Raw genomic sequence first — 18,964 nt, 5'->3', positions numbered from 1 at the left:
ACTGTACCCTAGAGCACTGCTACACATAGTTAATTTGGTCTTTGGCACGGTCGCGTCAGTGATTCAGACAGATTAGTCATTCCGCCAGCCTACAGATAATCTCATGCCCCCCATACTCTTCGCTCTCATCTCACATAAAAACAACTCACTCACTCCACTGATGTTCAACCCGCCCCAGCGCAGACAACATGACATACGACCACCCTGCTTTTATCTTAGATCGGTCAGCTTTGTTATCCAGGTTTGATGCCTTGACTAAATCTGGCCTTGTTTTGTACGATGAGGACCAGAAGATTGTTGATCACACAGATGGAGACTTGAAGGTGCGCTCAATGCATTCAATCGAATACTAAATATTAAAATAGCTAACATCGGCCCCGTGGCATCCAGTTCCATTTTGTTCTCACCAAAGCTCTTATTAAAAAGCCGACCTTGTCCACACCAGAACAGCAATCTGCATCCAAAAGTAGCTTGCCAAAAGACAGACAGTTGCTGCCGGGTAGCGATATCGATACAACCGGCTTCGAGATGGGCGGAAGCGACGACAGCAGTCACTTTCTTATCGCCAACAAATTTTGCTTCTCACGGCCTCACCTAATGATGCTTACTCGCGATGGGTACCGCAGACAATACGAGCCTCTGGACCAGACGGACTTTGAAGCCGCCTGGAGCACTTTGTCATCTTTGAACGATGCAACAACAGACTACGTTGTCTTCTTCAACTGTGGGAAAGATGGCGGGTGCAGCCGACTTCACAAACATGTACAGTTGATGCCTCGTCCCGCCAGTGGCTTTGCGCTCGACTTTCTCAATTCGAACAGTACCCAGGAACCAAAAGTACCTTTTGAATGGTTCTACCACAGGTTTGACGATATTTCTGACGCACGTTCGGAAGGGGCCAAGATTTATCAACAGCTTCTACAGCAGGCGACGGAAGTTTGGAAGGCTAGTACGGGAAAGAATGTGCCAGAGGGAGAGGCGTGCCCGCATAATGTGGCTTTCACATCCCGCTGGATAGTGGTTATCCCCCGCCGCAGCGCAGCTGTCAACAAAGAGGCCGGCGTGAATTCTTTGGGTATGTTGGGGGTCATCGCTGTAGCTACAGAGAAAGAGATTGAGAACTGGGTAAGGCTTGGTCTGACAGATTCCCTGCGAGAACTTGGAGTTCCAGGCGCATGATTCAAGGAGAATAGATGCTTCTCTTTTATCGAGAATCCCAGAGCCAGAAGATCCAGAGCACGGGTTTGGAAAGTGAAATGGGTAGTTGTAAAGATTAGAGTAAACGAAGCTATTCCCAATGGGTGTTGCGTAATCCGCCCAATCGCCAAGATGAGCAATCTGACAAACAGTCAAGTCACATGATGAGCTGGATAAATGAGACAATTTTATTGTCACAGAAAGAAGAGCCCTACTCTCCTGATGAAGCTGCACGAATCAAGCTATCGAACTTTGAGGATAACCGCATCAAATTGTTAGAGAAGAATACTTCAAACATACATTTCTCTAGTTTGTATTACCACCCACAAATATGCAGCGTCCAGCCCCGTTAAGCGAATACTGCTCCCAGATACCTTTAGACGCGGAACTACTCACCCGACGATATCAGATCGGTGCTATCTCCCGAATCAAGAACAGCCCATGTCCACTATGCCGCCTTGTCGTCTCACACTTCGAAGGAGATTTTATAGCTGCTCCATGGCGCGAAGAAATCGAACTCTTGTGGACTATCGGCCCAGCCAAGCGTTGGGCTTTCTCCGCCATGAATGGTCGGACTGATACCTGGATCGGCTTCAGTTCTCGGATGCAGTCGCATCGTGACAAAGATAACTCTGACTCGGAGAACTATTTCATTCTTCCCTGGACTGGTCCTGTTGTGGATATTGCTAGGATCTTGCGTTGGATTTCGTCATGCGAGCAATCGCATGGTTCACAATGCGCATTACCTACGAATTTAAGCTTTTCCGAGGCATTTCGAGGATTGCATCTCTTGCGGCTGATCGATGTCGAGACTAATTGCATCGTAGAGAAGACAAGCCTTGTCAAATATGTTGCTCTGAGCTATGTATGGGGAGCCGTTTCGAATTTCCGCCTTACCAAGGCGAACCGAACAGAACTTCTCAAGCCAGGCTCTCTCAACACTGTACTCGGCATGCTTCCAAACACAATAAAGGACGCAATTGTTTTTACAAGACGTCTCAAATGCCGATATCTATGGATTGACGCCCTTTGCTTGCTTCAAAACGACGCTAAGGACTTGGAGCTAGGAGTCAACGTTATGGACCTTATTTATGAAAGATCTTGGTTGACAGTTGTTGCAGCATGTGGCCACGACGCCAACGCGCGTCTTCCTGGAGTGCAAGAGGGGACTAGAGATGGTTCTTACAATACCCTTGAGGTGGCCCCCGGTGTTGGAATGGGAATTGTTGAAGGACTGGACGGATTGCTAAAGCAATCAGTGTATGAATCTAGGGCATGGACGTATGAGGCATCTATTTTCATTTCAAACACAAAACGCTGACATGTTATAGCTTCCAAGAACAGGTTCTATCTCGACGAGTTCTCTACTTCATCAACAACAAGGTCTTCTACCGATGCCGTGCCGCAGAGCACGCAGAACACTTCGTAGACGTGCTGCCGCAAAGCTACGTCGGCTCATCTATAGGATCATTTCTTCCCGAGGCCGTATCTATGACCGAGCCGGTATTCGATCTAACTACGATGCTCTTCTATTATAGTCAAAGGGCATTAACAAACCAGAACGACGCATCACGTGCTATGGCTGGCATCACGCGAAAAATAGCAGAAGCTATGAGATGTACCTTTTTTCAAGGACTCCCGACTGTTATGTTTGACCGATTTATTATATTCTGGGCGCATGGTTCTATCCTGCACCGTCGTTCTATGTTTCCAAGCTACTCGTGGCCAGGCTGGCGCGGTTGTACCGACGTAAATCTTTCCGTGGGCCATCGCTTCACCGACAATGATTGGCTCAAGGACAAGACATGGATTATTTGGTATAAGCGAAGTCCCTCGGGAATCACTAATCCCGTATGGGACCCAGACGCGAACCCATTATTTCCGCTATCAGATATGGGATACGTGGGATATCGTCGCCGTCGACCATTCTCCGATGGCCGAAATGTTCCCAGGAAGCTAAACACAAAACGAACCATGCCTACCGAACAGGTGTTCTTCCCTCGGGAAGTACCTCTATACCCTCTCTTACAATTCTGGACACTTTCGCTATTTTACAAAATTGTTGACATTGGTGTTTTCACTGCCGTTGCCTTCCTTGAGGATTCTAAAAAGGCAAAATGCGGATTGGTTACCCTAGACAGTTTTGAGGAGACAACTCTTTTCGAATCCCCCGGCCCTTTTGAGGTAATTCTTTTGTCCGAGGCGCGCTCAGAGCAGTTAGCCCATCACGCTCCAAAGTGGGAATCCCCGTACCCACTGGTTGCGGATCGATGGGAGTTTTATAATGTTTTACTTTTAGAATGGCAAGGAGGCATCGCTGAACGACGAGGCTTTGGGTTGCTTCACCAAGGTGCTGTAGAGTTTAGTCTAGCCCCTGGTCCGTCTTGGAAAGAAATATTCCTGGCATAAATTCAACTTTCATGCTGAGTTATCGAGATGTAAGATGATATTTATGAGCTCGGAACAGCGTTGAATGATTAGGAGTGGATAAAACACGTGTTTGACGGTTCGTTAGATAAGAATGTAAAATAGCTACAGATGTCCAGAAGGATTTCTTATTTGGTGCACCAGCGGCATATATCATATTGACAATTATAACAGACCGTAACGAGTCATCTGTTGTATCAAGCACAGTTCAATAATCTACAACATAATATATCTACTAAGAATGCAAAACACACTTGGCACAAAGATAGACGACGGTGTAAAATCTTTACCTACCCTATGGACTGCCTGGATTATTTCTTGTTCTGCTAAATGGGAATTGGATATATAAGATATAATGGGGTTATGCTATTACTATGTGATAGTGATAAACGAATGATTTCATTGGAGATATAAGTTGAAGGACTATAGACAAGAAAGAGATGACATGCATAGCAAGTATGAATGAATCACGTGACCGACCTCGTGATATCCTTCATGCTCGAAACATACCCCTGTCATGTACGGCTAGCAAACCGAATCAGGAACACTGGGAACTTCTGTTAGCACTCAAGTAAGGCCTTACCGGATTCAGACCTCGGCATCCAAAATATCGCATGCTGATAGGGCACTTAAGTGAAGATAAGGGACTTTTCTCAACATACCCTGGGCGGAATAGGTAAGTGATGTTTTATAGCATGTCAACGATAAGGCACGGCACATCTAGCCGATGTAGAGTAGTATTGAATCGGAGATTTCTTAGAATAACATCAGCTTTCAATGACATAAAGGGAAGCTGTGAAACCTGACGACATTGATGGTTTTGTAAGAGGTTGAGGGATTTAGTCGAGGAACAAGAGCTTTCATAGGAAAATAAAACATATTAAAAAACTATAAATTAAAATATACTGACCTAATAATATTCTTTATACCATAGATGTCATATCGTCTTGTACCTAAGCTATAGATAAAGTAGTCATTTAAGCATGTGTATAATGGAAATAAAGTCACCCGATCTACAAGCTGATTCGACGTGGTTCTAACTGGCCCTGTGACCAAGCTCTATGTGTATGTCTATTTGCTCGTTCAAAAGATCTTCGGCAATCACGGCAACGGGGGACCACCTCTTTATATCAGAAGATCCATATTCGATGCCAAGCGATTTCCGCAGATCAAAGGCGTGACTCTGGGGTATTAATGGCACACTGTTATATAGAAGGAAGCTAATTGGACGAACAGTTCGGCAGTGGGAGATTAGTCTGAGCGCTTCACCGACCATGCATCCACTCACATTGACGAGTCGAATGCGGAACATCCCCAATGCGGTAGGTGTTAATTGTCACGTCAAGCTAGTGGCACCCGGCATCCAGCGCGACTATCCACGAGACGATCATTCTATCAGTTCAACAACGTCTAGAGTATTGCGAGATATTCATATCCTAGTTTACTTGTGAAGTTCACAGATAGCCCAAGATGCCGGTTTTCCGAGAAGTCGTAGACAGATCAAGACATATCATAAACTCCAACAGATATAAATAAGCTGGCAGTCCAGCTATCAATATCAATATCAACTCATCTCATCAACATCTCAGTCTTCTAACCATCTTCTCCGGTCTCTCATACTATCAACAATGCTCTTCGCTGTCACTCTCACTCTTGCCGCTGCGGCTGCCGTTTCGGCATCGCCACTTGAGCCTAGAGCCAAGACGGCCGTTCTTCCCTTGAAGCACGTCGTCAAGGCCAGTTCCATCAAAGCCATCGTCCAGAAAGGCCAAGCCCGTATTCAAAAGGTCAACGGAGAAAGCAGCTTCCACCCCGATGCTGTCGGCGCTAGCTCTGGCTCTGTCACTAACGAGGATGTCTCCTACGTCGCTCCTGTCGTGATTGGAGGCAAGACCTGGAACCTCATTGTCGATACTGGATGTAAGTTACATACCCCCAACCATGAATCGAAGCATTAGTTAACCTGAAATAGCCTCCAACACTTGGTGTGGTGCTCAAGCCTCATGTGAGCCAACATCCACCGGCAAGTCTACAGGCGGCTCTGTCAGCGTCTCTTACGGCTCTGGATCGTTCTCTGGCAAAGAGTACACCGACAAGGTCAGCTTCGGCGGCCTCACTGTTTCAGCACAGTCGATTGGTGCTGCCAGTAGCGCCACCGGCTTCTCAGGTGTAGATGGTATCATCGGCTTTGGTCCCGTTGGTCTCACCTCGGGCACTGTCTCCAACGTCAACACCGTCCCAACCTTTATGGACAACCTCTACAGCCAAGGCTTGATCTCATCTGAGGTTCTCGGTGTCTCATTCCGACCAGAGTCCGGCAGCGATGACAGCGACACCAATGGAGAGTTGACCCTTGGTGGTGTCGACAGCTCCAAGTACTCCGGTTCCATCACCTACTTCCCCGCCCTTTCTAGTGGCACTGCTTCTCAGTACTGGGGTATCTCAATTGGTGGATTTACCTACGGATCTACAACCCTTAGTACTTCTGGCAGCGGTATTGTCGACACTGGCACTACTCTTATCTACATTCCTACCAGTGCCTTCAACAAGTTTTTGTCTGCCACTGGTGGTTCGTCCGACAGCTCATCCGGCCTTGTTGCTTTCACCAAGAAGCCCACCGCCAACTTCGGTATTAAGTTCGGGTCAACAACTTACACTCTCACACCCGCACAGTACTTGGTTCCTACTGCTCAGTACTCTAACTTTGGTTTGAGCTCTAGCAAGTACTACGCTTGGATCACCGACGGAGGCTCCTCTGGTGTCAACACAATTATTGGACAGAAGTTCCTCGAGAACTACTACTCTGTCTACGATACCACCAACTCCCGTATTGGTTTCGCCACAGCTATCTAAGTCTATGCAATAGTTTCAATGACCTTTAGGGTTTGATGAACGTTTTGTTACCTGCATCGAGGAAGGAGAGTCGTATGCAAAATCGTGGTACATATTAGACTGGATAAGTGGAGGATATGTCTGATGGGTGTTATAACAGTACATACTAGCTTGATGTCTACATAACTATGATTCAATATATGTGTACATATCACGGCCGTTATTTTTCATGATTGAGCGTCAAGTACTGTCTGCTACGAAGATGTTTAACCAAACAATTGCTGTCACTAGTAGTTTTATCCAATTTTTTAATACTGCAAATATCTAAATCTTTCTACTAGGATTTTAAGATAATTTGGCTGTCTTCGAGACCATTTAATAAGATGAAGCCCAAGAGCTATTAAAAGATAATAACAGCGCCGTTTGCTTCAGCCCTAGTGTAGCTAACACCATGTACCTTGAATCCCTCCGCGTTGAGAAGAGTGATAATACCACCATTGTTAGAGAGCCGGGCACTAGTCTCAATGGTTTTAGTATCAGCAGGGCCAATGCGCGTGCCCGAGGGTAGAACCTGAGTATCTCCAGTCTTGATACGAATCTTCCATCCGCTGAGATCAATCTCATCCCCGGTTCTGTTCTTGAGAGTGATCGTTTCCGGGGCAGTGCCGGGCTGCTGATCCGGACCAGGTGGGTTGACAAGAGCCTCAGCAATGAACACGGGCGAATCCGCAACATCGTTCTTGCACTTTTCGTCAGTCGACCGCTCGGGAGCAAGAAAGTTTGCCCAGGTCATGAAATCCTGGTCGGGAAGTGGGTAGCCAGCGCGTTTGCCCCCGTCTTCAGTATGCACAGCCTGAGAGGCAAAGCCAATGAATACAGCCTCCCAGTGATCATCAAATTGGAAGATGAGAGCACCGTCCTGGAAGACTCCGTTGTCTGTAAGCCAGCGTCCTGAATTCCCCTGGTTCATGTGAACGTTGTGAATTCCCTTGTCTTTATTGAACTCCGAGCCATAGATGTAAACTACAGCTTTAGTTGAGATGGCCCTTTCGACGATAGGCTTCAATTGATCAAGAATGTCATTGTCTGCTCCGTCAACGTCATGATCGAGGATGCGGCCACTGGCGCGGTTGAAGAGGTTGCTGCGGATAAAGTCCAGCGCAAGGCCATCGAGCCTCTGCTCCGATGGGCCAAGAGGGTGGAAGCCGTTGCTCAGTTGAGCTAGCTTGGTGGTGACATTGTGAGTAAAGTTTAGAACTGTCCAGTAGGCAAGACGGGACTCTTCCTTGTTTCCTGACTTGATGTTGACGGCAGCTCGGCCTTCTTCGCCTTGATCATCGTCAAAGTAGAGCGATAGGTGAGGTGAATCTGGATCTTGAATCCTATTTTCAAAGGTGTAACGGACAGGCTTCGCACGCCAGACGCCGTAATCGTTGACCATTGTGAAGTGAGATTGAGAATGATGTGAAGAAAGAAAGGCTGAATATTGTGAGGGAAATGTTTGTGAGGACTATTTGTTATTTGCCTGGGCATGCTACAGGGAATATATAGTAGAAAAGAGGTGCAATTCTTTCAAATGTACAAATATGCCTTGGACAACATGGTAGCACCAGAAGCTGAACTCTGCCCTGCATGTACTCAGCCAGCCAGCCAGCCACAAATCTCCCTGCTGCTGAAAATATGATAGCTCAGGGCATCCATATGTGTCTTATACCAGATACCGCCTTTTTCACTGTATCGTTATGCAGAAGAAGAGTGATGGCGCTGAGCTGTTAGCGGCTGCAAATTCTTGTACACAAGACTGATATTCATGATAATGAGCCTGGCAGACTTGATAGGTGCATGGTTACAAATCGAAGGGGAGCACCTATTGACTTAATCTATCATAGTATAAATGACCAACAAGTCCTTTCATAACTTTTGTCTTTCCGAGACCATCCCGGCTCTCAGCTCCGTATTATGACGGAACTCTTGCTATACTGTTGGAAGTAATGTGACACACTGTTCTTGTTCAAGAGTCTGATTGGCAATGTCAAGAGCGGCTGAAGGAATAAAAATCACCTCTCTGCGCCACTGTCTGAAACATAAGACATATATGCTTATTTGTTAGTCTAGGCCTTACATCAATCAAGCTTTTCATTGCACCCCTCCCATTCAGCAGGTAAGAGAGGCTGTGTTTTTGAGTCTAGATTTTAGTCCAGCAGGCACTCGTTCAATAGATACCAATATGTGATAGATTTCTGGCCCTTAATCTCAGTCAGCGCTGGTGTTAAGACATTGCAGAGCTAAGATAGGATAGGCCGTTGACAAGCTTAGCTTACACCACAATTCGCTGGCGATCTACCGAATTCGAGGTCAGTTTTTATGATTAATTCTATATATATAGGTTCAATATTAATCATCTATATAACAATTTGTCCCTTATAGAGGGCTCTCTATATACTCCGTGTATTAATCTGACTTGAACTGCAATACACCAGATGGTCGCGGTGGCAAAGACTCAAGGAGGTTTACCCAAACTTCCCGGAACTCGTCTCGGCCATCAAGTAGGTCCTCCAAAGCTCTGTAGAGGTCCACGGATTTGTCACCGTATCCCCAGCGTCGACCAAACCTTAATTCGACGATAGTAATTGGGTTTGCCCCGTGCTCAAGAAAGAGTTTCAACACATCGATCCATCGCCTCCGATCCTTGACTTGCATGCCGACTTGTGCTCGGGAGTATCTGTAAATGTCACGAGAGGCTGGACCGAAGCAGTGATAGCCGTGATGCAAAAAGCCTTCCCACACTAGCTTTGGGTCCGCGCCGTACCTCAGAAGAACTCTGGCGACATTTGGATCTCCGTAGTGGTAGTTAATGGGGAGATATTGTTTTTGAGAAAAGCAAAGCATTGGTATACCCGAACGAGCGGGTTGGGAGTAACGAGTTAATACCTTCTGAGCCATGGGAATTTGCAGTGACATTTCAGAAAGCTTGGTATCGAGATACGTTGAAAGACCACCTTGAGCAACATAACACAAGAAACCGTCGTAGGGGTAGATGGCGCCGGACTCCATTGGCTCCCATGTTGGCCACGCACATTGAGATCTGAAATCTTGAGGGAAGGCTTCGGTCATGGTCGTCATGGCCTGATCCAGCGTATCCATCAACTCGACATATTGTGGTTTGTATCTCGTCTTCCCGTCGACTATATATGCGAAATGCATGGCGTCTTCAACAAGTGTGTAACCATTATGTATAGATGAGTATTTGTGCAAAAGTCGCAGGTCTTCTGGGCCTGACTTCACTCGCATAACTAGGCCAGCTAACAGAGCAATGGGTACCTCGAAATTCTCCTCATCCAATGTGCGTTCGAGTCGCTTCCAAGTTGAAGACCTGATGATGAACTCCCGCGCTGTGTTGTGCATGAAGTTCAGATGCTAAGAATCGGAGTCCAGCAGTCCACCACAACGATTTTTAATCTTTCGTCGAGAAGGCGGCATTGATGTCACTCATGTGGAGTGATTCTTTTACCGAGGGTTCCATATTGATAGTTGGTTGGAGGTTGTGTTTATCCCCCTCGAAGCAACTCAGAGCAAAATACTCTGTCCCCAGGTCCAACGGATTGTTCGCGCCGAGGAAGAGTCGAAAGATACGGGCACCTTCCTGCAAATAGCCCTGGCGCACCAATGCCATTCTCTGTCCACTCAAACCATTGAGATCGGGACACTGAGGCTGAAGCCTTATCTCGGTGAATTCCCTAGGATGGCTAATGAGATCAAGAAATGGCTTTTGAAGCCCTTCAGAGGTTTGGTGAACCAGATAGAGATGAAGCCTTGAACGAGTTGGCAAAGGCACAATGGCGGACTGCTCTCCACGAACACGACAGAAACCTCTTACAACAGACTATAGCGTGGGGACAGTTGTGCCCCTAACCAATTGAGATGCCCACTGTTGTTCAATCTCGCCAACAATTCCTCGAACTCGGTACAGATTTAATTCCAGCGGTGATATTAACCTTGTCATGGCAATCTCAACATATCGACGGGGTCTAGATGTAAACCCAACTCCATCCAACATTATCTACCCAAAAGCACTGAAAATTGATACATTATAGCCCAATTTTAGACGCAGCACACTCACAGTACAGATAAATTCCACAGACGGGTTCAACAACAATGATATGAAGAGGAGCTCGAGTCCATCCAGCAAGATGATGTCGCCAGTCTATGGCTCAACTCCGGGCCATGATCTCTGCCAAGTGCCAACGGAGCTATCCCTGCTCGGATTAGCCTCGGGCCAAGCTTATCTTATCAGCCATATTATCACCTGTCGTATCGCCGGTTGTCACTTGCAGGGGCATCATCAACAGATTGTTTGGTCTGGTTATATCTGCAGCTAATCCCCAAGTTAATTGATGTATAAAGGCATCGTGAGAGCGACCTTAGATATCGAATCCCGAGTTTACCCGGATCCCACCTGCTGACGAGGCTTCAAGACAGATTATGCATTATAACATAATAGATTTCCTTATACGTGAAATCCGCTATCACTAATGCTGGGTCTGTCTGCTATTGAGATATATGATTAACTAACTACCTGTTCTTGTTATCATTTTCATCTAATCTCATATTACTGCAAATGTGTAAATGCTTCTAGTAGGAATTTAAGATAATAAAGTTAACCCGTGTTATTTTATGATGAAACTACCCTGTGCCCCTTAATTCATCGTAGGAGTGTAATGACGATGATTACTCCTCAAGAAACTGGATACCGGTGTTTCCTTTGATAATAGCCTCCAGCCATAGTTTGCTATACTGAAGTTCCTTCGTCAATGCTATAATATTGTCTTCCTTGAAGTTGCTGCTGTCTTTAGCGTGACAGAAGCTTCCTTTATATTAGCCTCTATCATAAGGTTCATGCCGAAAGAGTCACGCCGTAGAAGAAACCTTGTCTTAAGAGAACCTTAGATTTGATCATTATTGAAAATTTGATCTGCGCGGACAGATTAACCTTTGTTAAAAACCTAGAGGAAATTGAGAAGGCCTGGGCAAAAGCTTAAGGATCATAAAAAAAAAAAAATTGTCTTCCTTGGTTCCATTCACGTCAACCTAAACAGATGAGCAGCTAAGCAATACCGGCATAGTTGATCTTACAGATATGAGGATTCCTTTCTGCTGATGCACTTCAGCCACAGGGATAGTCTCTAATTGGTATTCCGCAAAACGCCTTTCGAACTTGGCGGCACTATCGTTGTTATCTCGTGCTCGGTTCAGATATCTGGCCTTTGCGTTTTCCTTGGTAATCTCAAACGAGAGCACGACATCAGGATTGACATCTAGTTTTAGGACACCATGACTGTTGGGTGCCAGCGGAACAATATCTTGGAAAGGCCATGACCGGACAGATTCCATTTGCTCGGTGCATCGCGGATATCCGTCAATCAAAATACCTCTAGCTCCCAGGTTGTGGGCATGAAGAATTGCACGGTAAATGAAAGGGTTTAATTCATTGGATGTGAGGAATCCTTGATTATCCAATTTATTTCGAATCTCGGTTGCAAGTTCGGTGGCCCGGTTTTCGCGCATCCAAGCGCGTAGGCCATCGCCGACTGAGTAGTGCACAAGGTTGTATTCTTCCGCAAGATGGGTGCAAATTGTCCCTTTCCCCGCTCCTGGAGCTCCTGGAGCAGAGTTAGATCAGAGAATAATGAGATGCTAAAACTCATCGCACCAATTATAAACACCACCGAAAAGCTGCGACAGCCGTTGCCGTTCGGTGCAGTAGAGTCCGGTTGCATGTTTTTGGACATTTCCAACGATAGTGTGTGTTAACCTGGTGACAATGTTCAAGGCGATGTGACGTCGGAGGCTTTATGAAGGTAACCCAATGAGGCCTTGGTATCACAAACACCTAATCCAATCGTCACTTGAACACCAGGTTGAAATCATATCTACAGTCACTGTGCGGGGTTTCACAGTTGCTCTTTCACAATAATATTATAACGTACCAAGATGTCAATCGTGTCGCTTCTCGTGGGCTTGCCCTCGTGGTGCTATCTACTCATCGCCCTTTGCATTGTCTTGTCTATCAAACTTCAGAAACCCTCAGAGACTGACAATACGAACCAATCAGGAACGGCATTCGACCCAGAATACAACATCCCAATTTCCGTGAACTACTTCCCCTCTCGGAAATGCAACTACTCCTGCGGCTTCTGCTTCCATACTGATACCTCCTCCTACGTCCTTCCCATTGATGAGGCGAAGCGTGGTTTGCGTTTGTTGAAAGATGCCGGTATGCGAAAGCTGAATATCGCCGGTGGAGAGCCGTTCCTCTACCCCCGTCTTCTTACTGAATTGCTCCAGTATGGAAAAGAAGAACTATCGCTCGAAAGCATCAGCATCGTGAGCAACGGCAGCAAGATTACAGAGACATGGATGCAAAAGAATTGTCAGTGGTTGGACATTCTTGCTGTGTCATGCGACTCATTTAATCCAGAAACAAATCGGAAGATTGGACGAGGTGATGACGGAGGGAACGTGATTCGGCTCTTCCGGATCGCCAACTGGTGCAAGAAATACGGCATCAAATTCAAACTAAATACTGTCGTCAATGTTCACAACTGGGATGAAGACATGGCAGCTGATATTGAAAGGCTGGCGCCATTTCGGTGGAAGGTATTCCAATGACTTATTGTGGCTGGCGAGAATGAAAACGCAACTCGACTACGCGATGCAAGAGATTTCCTTGTCACCAATGAACAATGGAAGACATTTTGCGACCGGCATAAGCATCTGCCTTGCTACGTCCCGGAAGACAATACCTCTATGGCAAGTAGCTATTTGCTACTGGATGAGTACATGCGTTTCTTGGACAAGGGTAAGGGTATGATCACCACGAGTGAATCCATTTTGAAGGTTGGGGTTCAGAAAGCAATGAACCAAGTTGTCTGGGATAAGGCGTCTTTTGTTGACCGCGGCGGTGTCTACGATTGGGGCAGATTGAATACACAAGAGAATAGTGATCGTGGTTGCGGTAGCGGCAAGGATAAGATATTGGACTGGTAACAGGTGTCATCCTTGGATTTCGGGAGTTTTTACGGACCTAAATGGCATGAACTTGGTAGCATTATGATTTCATGGATAAAAGGGATATATTGTGACTATGAAATCTGAAGCTAGGTTTTGGAAATGAGGCTAAAAAAAGACTGGATGGCTGATAGCAGTCTCGTCTACTTGATATCATGTGTGGCTTTCGGTTTTTACTTGCTTCTGTACCTCTGTAGGTAATACGTCTCCAAAAGTAGGAAGGGATCTTGTCTGATTCGCGGCAAAGAAGCCCGGATCCGGACCAGCGCCGCCAGGTCGCCACTTACAATTGATCTTGGGCCCTCCAGCCGATACGATAGCCCATTCCACACAACCTGACTTTATGAACAACGGAAGGTTAAAAAAGACCACATGACCCAGGTTGCTGTTATCACCACTTTGCCAATCCCAATCTGTGATTGCTCCACAACCAGTTTCTTCTTTCTTGAGCTTCGCCCCTCCATCGTCAGCCCAGTTGAAGATATCAGATATCTCAAATTTATAATATCCTGTTTCGCCCATCTGATAACATTTTGCCTCGGGTGTAGGATCAGGTTGTGCTGTTACTGTCACAGTGCTACGGGGTTTCGTGGACGTCGCAAACGTTGTTGGCGGCTGTGTTGTAGTGGTGGTAGTGGGTATCCGGTCAGCTTCACTAAGCCATTCATCATAGTCATCCTCAAGATCATCCCAGAAGGAATCGGGGGTCTTTTCTTCCACATCATAATCATAAAAGCCCTCCGGTGTCGCCTGTGGGTCTGGCTCTTCAGTACCTGTCATGGTAGTCGTAATCGTTGAGTCGGTTATGTCGCATTCCGTCAGCGTTCGACAAGACGTCTTTGTTGTCGTTGACCAACTCGTTGTTGGGATTGTTGTAACCACAGTGCTGCTGACTGTCTCAGTGCAAACCTCAGCGGTTGTTTTACTAGTGCAATCTTCATCTCCCTCATCGTCACACTGTTTCCCAGTACACTTCCCGGGAGGACAATCTCCTAAGGCATTTTGAGAACAGGGTCCTCCTTGGTGGCATGAAGGACCGACACAAGTCCCGCCAAAAACACAGTTGATACCGAAGCAGCCTCCTCCTACCACACATCCAACACCTTCACATCCACCACCAAACTGGCACTTTTCTCCTTGACATTGTCCTCCACGCGTGCACTTAGGTCCTGTACATGCACCAGCCTTTGTACAGTTTGGTCCAAAGCAGTCGCCTCCTCTTGTACAGGAAGGATCGTTACAATCCTTGCCCACCGTGCATGTTCCTCCCAGACAGTCATCAGGAGTGCTCGTCTCCTCGGCAGGATCATCAGAAAAGGTCGGGACAGGTATGGCACCAAATCCGCCCTCCGTCGTTGAAGACTCAATGATTGGTTCCTTCGTGATGGACTCTAGGACAGTAGACTCGTCTGTCTGAATGGGTAGTAACGTGTTTGGAAGCGACGTCAAGTCGATGCTTGGCAGACTGGGTAATGTCAAGTTCAATCCTGCATCTGTGGATGTTTCACCATCTCCATTGCTTTCTGTAGAATGAATTGTGGAAACAGGCAGGTCAGAGATAGCATCAGTATTGCTAGGTGTCTCTGTAGACGACAATAGCGGAGAGGATGTTGACAGTTCGGTACCGGGACGAGTACCATCACTGAAAATAGACGTTTGATCGCTTGGAAACGCGTTGGTCCTGGTGTCAACTCCAACATGAGTGCTGTCGGCCTGAGACTCCGATGTCTTGGTGACTTCGTCAGTCTTGATATCGCCCGAGATAGTATCGGGTTGGGATTGAATCGTAGAAACTCCATTGTCTGTCGAAGTCTCAAGAGGGTCCAGAGTGATACCTGATGGTATACTGCTTGCATCCGGCAAACCAGACGCAATTCTTGTGCTGCCATTAGGAAGATCTGTCAAGCCACTACCACTTGTTGTTTGAAGCGGTGCTTGAGTATCTGAATCCTGGGAGCCGGTGATAGTTACCGAGCCATTGTCAATGTCCTCACTGTGGACAGAGGGCTCGTGCTCACTAGGATCTTCCGATGTCCCGCCCGTCGTCCCGGTACTCTGGATCCTGTTTCAGAAGTGATACCAGTCTCTTCGCTTGGACTCCCAGATACTGTGTGGCCCGGACTACTGACTTCCTCCGTAGATGCAGAAGGACTCTCATTGGTGTGTGTTGCAGATAGGAACTCAGAGCCAGCCCTAGTTGAGATGACCAGTGATTCGGTGTCGCTAGTCGTCTCATCACTACTTCCTGGCTCGAGAGGCCTGGTGGGCTGACCAATAGTTGTCGGATCGGTTTCTGAAGTTGGAGCAATGATTTCAGTCGACCCATAAGGGATGCTTGGAGATGGAGCTGATTGACTTGACCCACTACCTGTCGCAAAGGTCTCGGAGAATCCTATCGAAAGGGTCGTTTCCAAGTCAGATAGCGCACTTGTTGACGCTTTCCAACCCGGCTGGGTGAAGTTCCAAGGGTTTGAAGTTGTAACAGACGCCACAATAGTTTGCGAGGTTAAGATTCCCTCTCCAGGGGTAAGTTGGTCATTGGTAGATGTCGTAGTCTCCTGACGAGTCAATGTAGAGAGGTCAGGCGTGGTAAGAATGTCGGTGGGTGATCTGATATCCGGGCCGCTGGATAAGGGTGGTTCAGCACCCACCCCAGTTGTCGAAACCGTTGAAGTATTCCAAAACCTAGAAGTATGGATTGATGGAAACGGTGGAAACAATCCTGAATCAATTTCACTTGTGTCCTGTGTCTTACTCGTAATGTGAGTGGGCATTTCCACTGGATAGTTGCCCTTTCTTGTTGTCTCTCGGAGGGTAGGTTCTTGTGGCTGACTTAGACTGTCGTAATCTCCATGATCCACGGGAGGTAAGTAGGCAGGGTAGGAATCAGCAGGAGAAGGCAAGCTCGATGGAGATGTCTCTGGCTGAACAATGCATGTGGTGACAGTTTGAGTACGGCCTGCTGTAGTTGTCACATAGACGGTGAAGACCGAAGTGATTTCTTGAATTGAATAACCGTTATAACCACTCTGGGTAAAACTTTCAGAAGGTTTCTCGATGGCTGAACTTGACTCAGGAACATTGTCGTCAGGGTCCTGCGGGACATTGATAGGTAGATCCTGGTACGGCCGTTGGGGCTTCTCGCTGCCGAATTCTGTAGGCGCTTCTGGCTTCGGCTGAGGCTCATTCGCATCACCTCCGGATGGCTGTGAAACTGCATCTCCTGGTACTGGGTATGAAGCCTTGGGTGGGTTTGGGGCAACGTGAGTGTCTTGTCCACTCGTAGGAATCTTAGATTCGCATTTGGCCTGAAACCCAGCGGTACCGAGAAACCCAAGCTTGCGCCAATTCTCAGCACGAGTCTTCCTAGTGCTTTCGGACGCATAGGAAACCCAGAACATATCTGAATTACACAACGTTAGTGATGGTAAATATACCGAGAAAGAAAAAACCCACCGTCTAAAATCAGGAAGTCAGAAGCCGACTTCTTGTCATACCAGGTAATGGCTTTGTGGCGGCGCTGATCAATAATATCCGTAGTCTGAGAATCGAGCAATGTTCTGCTGCTATTGCTACAGATGTTGGCAGGGACTTCGGCGCTGGATATATCGACCTTGAAAAAGCAATCCGGTCCGTGACATCTTGGTTTGACATTTGTGAACGCCCGACCGTAGCCAGCCTCGCCAACGACTACCTGTTTCGAATTTACACCCGCTTTTGTGACTATGAAAAGTTAATAAAAACTTGCTATGATTCTAGAAGTAGTAACCTACTCATCGAAAGGGCGTATTCTACTTCGGTCTGGTTGATATGACTGCGAAGACAATTTCCCGCTGGACAACCAGATTGCGGGGGGACAGAATTCAGATCAGAGTGCTCTGCTATGATCAGTAATGATAAATCTAGACATGGATCAAAGGCTTACCGTAAATTTCATGTGTTAGGTATACAAAATAGTCGACCACAGAGGCCAATTCGCGGACGGGGTACGCTTTAAGAAGCGAATATTGTGAGGGGAGACTGATAGAGATAGAGTATTTATGACTCAATTGTCGCCTGAGTTCTCTCAAGGTAACAAGGTAGAGATGGGTATCTGAACTGCTTAATTGGCGTATTTGCCAGTCAAAGTGAACACCATCGATGCCAGAAGTGTCCACAAACTTGACAAGCTGCGAGACAAACTGTTGCCGAGTCTGTGGTTGCATGACCTCGCGAAGTCTGTTGTTCGAGTTGAAGAGATCGTCCGTTGACTGATATATGTCTCCAAACGATACAATCTTACTGACATGATCAAGAAGTGTAAACTCTCTCCACTGCTTGTGGTTGTGGTTGACAGTGATTGTCATGTTCTTGCTGATAGAAGCTTCTGGCCAGTGGATATGGGTAACGCCAGCATCATCCGCTAAGAAAGCATCAAGCTTATGAGTCGGATCATAGTGGACAATGCGAAGAAAGTTCTTGACGATATGATTGCTCGTCTGGATACTTGTCCCGCAGTTTGAGATGCAATGGGAGAGATCTAAAGGGTTCGTTTTCGTGCAAAACTCAGTACTAACTCCACAGCGCCCATTAACACTGCAGCAAGCATTAAGCGGGCAAGGGTTGGCTGAGGCGAAGTCGGAAGCAGACTTGATATCGCTTCTGAAATGTGCTCCCGGAGCTTGCGGTCCACAAACAGCGTCCTTGATAGGGTTGGGCATAGGTGCCTTGCCAGAGCTCAGGCATATCTTGGTGCCGGCAACCAGGTTATCACAACCTGACCATGCCCATGTTATGTCATGGTTGAACTTGGAGATGGTCTGACCTGTCATGTTAAAAGATCTTCCAATACTCCCACACGTGTCTCCAGTTTGGACCGTGTAAACAACACAAGTTGGATGATGGAAGGAAGGGGTTGAATAGCCGTGGCAGCAAGATATCTTTTGACCAGGACGCATTTTGGAACACCAAGAGCTGTCACCGCCATTGGCGTCTATGAGCTCTTGTATTGAGACATTGCACTCCTGAGACAATGACAGACAGGTGTCTTTGCGAGTGAGAGTGCGCTTGGTAGATGGGTCAACCGTGACAGCGCTGTTGACGACTGCAACCAGCCAAGCAGCTCCCCAGAAATGGGCTGCCAGCTTCATCTTGAGAGATAAGAGAGTGACAAAAATACAAGTGTCAGGTAAATATGAAACGAATGTGAATGAACAAATGAATGAAGAGGTTGGAAATGAGGACCCCGAATTGTGCAGCGAGAGAACCAGTAATGTCTATATTTCCAAACCGATTTCTAACCTCTGAACTGTGGTATGCCTTACCAGGTTCCAGACTTGTAAACCACCATCGGTTATGCATGAACCCCGAAGAAGGGGGCTCCTTAATCTCTACTACTCGTTGGTAAGGCCCTAGTAAACGCACTTGACATCCAACAACTGTGGGAATCACACGGTATACC

At 46.9% G+C, this 18,964-nt stretch overlaps 8 protein-coding genes across 8 annotated transcripts; 4 read left to right on the top strand and 4 right to left on the bottom strand.

The window, feature by feature from the left end:
* Positions 1 to 188: 188 nt before the first annotated feature.
* On the top strand, positions 189 to 1,179 carry FSST1_000145 (uncharacterized protein; the record flags this gene model as incomplete). Its single annotated transcript, XM_083227351.1, has 2 exons — positions 189 to 323; positions 391 to 1,179. 2 exons carry the CDS (start codon positions 189 to 191, stop codon positions 1,177 to 1,179), a joined length of 924 nt encoding a protein of 307 aa, XP_083090327.1.
* Positions 1,180 to 1,528: 349 nt separating this feature from the next.
* FSST1_000144 (HET domain-containing protein) lies at positions 1,529 to 3,606 on the top strand (the record flags this gene model as incomplete). The annotated part of the gene is made up of 2 exons (XM_083227341.1): positions 1,529 to 2,478; positions 2,529 to 3,606. The coding sequence occupies 2 exons, from the start codon at positions 1,529 to 1,531 to the stop codon at positions 3,604 to 3,606; spliced, it is 2,028 nt and encodes a 675-aa protein (XP_083090326.1).
* Positions 3,607 to 5,252: 1,646 nt separating this feature from the next.
* FSST1_000143 (aspartic peptidase domain-containing protein) lies at positions 5,253 to 6,477 on the top strand (the record flags this gene model as incomplete). Its single annotated transcript, XM_083227331.1, has 2 exons — positions 5,253 to 5,544; positions 5,597 to 6,477. The coding sequence occupies 2 exons, from the start codon at positions 5,253 to 5,255 to the stop codon at positions 6,475 to 6,477; spliced, it is 1,173 nt and encodes a 390-aa protein (XP_083090325.1).
* A 379-nt stretch (positions 6,478 to 6,856) lies between these two features.
* Positions 6,857 to 7,897, bottom strand: FSST1_000142 (uncharacterized protein; the record flags this gene model as incomplete). Its single annotated transcript, XM_083227320.1, has 1 exon — positions 6,857 to 7,897. One exon carries the CDS (start codon positions 7,895 to 7,897, stop codon positions 6,857 to 6,859), a length of 1,041 nt encoding a protein of 346 aa, XP_083090324.1.
* A 1,010-nt stretch (positions 7,898 to 8,907) lies between these two features.
* On the bottom strand, positions 8,908 to 9,861 carry FSST1_000141 (uncharacterized protein; the record flags this gene model as incomplete). The annotated part of the gene is made up of 1 exon (XM_083227309.1): positions 8,908 to 9,861. One exon carries the CDS (start codon positions 9,859 to 9,861, stop codon positions 8,908 to 8,910), a length of 954 nt encoding a protein of 317 aa, XP_083090323.1.
* A 1,683-nt stretch (positions 9,862 to 11,544) lies between these two features.
* FSST1_000140 (nucleoside monophosphate kinase) lies at positions 11,545 to 12,233 on the bottom strand (the record flags this gene model as incomplete). Its single annotated transcript, XM_083227298.1, has 2 exons — positions 11,545 to 12,116; positions 12,167 to 12,233. The coding sequence occupies 2 exons, from the start codon at positions 12,231 to 12,233 to the stop codon at positions 11,545 to 11,547; spliced, it is 639 nt and encodes a 212-aa protein (XP_083090322.1).
* Positions 12,234 to 12,447: 214 nt separating this feature from the next.
* On the top strand, positions 12,448 to 13,125 carry FSST1_000139 (uncharacterized protein; the record flags this gene model as incomplete). Its single annotated transcript, XM_083227286.1, has 1 exon — positions 12,448 to 13,125. The coding sequence occupies one exon, from the start codon at positions 12,448 to 12,450 to the stop codon at positions 13,123 to 13,125; it is 678 nt and encodes a 225-aa protein (XP_083090321.1).
* A 552-nt stretch (positions 13,126 to 13,677) lies between these two features.
* FSST1_000138 (uncharacterized protein) lies at positions 13,678 to 18,653 on the bottom strand (the record flags this gene model as incomplete). Its single annotated transcript, XM_083227276.1, has 5 exons — positions 13,678 to 15,579; positions 15,654 to 16,927; positions 16,981 to 17,247; positions 17,298 to 17,402; positions 17,450 to 18,653. The coding sequence occupies 5 exons, from the start codon at positions 18,651 to 18,653 to the stop codon at positions 13,678 to 13,680; spliced, it is 4,752 nt and encodes a 1,583-aa protein (XP_083090320.1).
* Positions 18,654 to 18,964: the final 311 nt, after the last annotated feature.

This window comes from Fusarium sambucinum, chromosome IV (assembly GCF_050947815.1).
Source record: "Fusarium sambucinum isolate potato_lamoka chromosome IV, whole genome shotgun sequence".
Taxonomy (NCBI): domain Eukaryota; kingdom Fungi; phylum Ascomycota; class Sordariomycetes; order Hypocreales; family Nectriaceae; genus Fusarium; species Fusarium sambucinum.
Note: the sequence above shows the minus strand (reverse complement) of the source record. Positions and strands in the feature narration are given on the sequence as shown.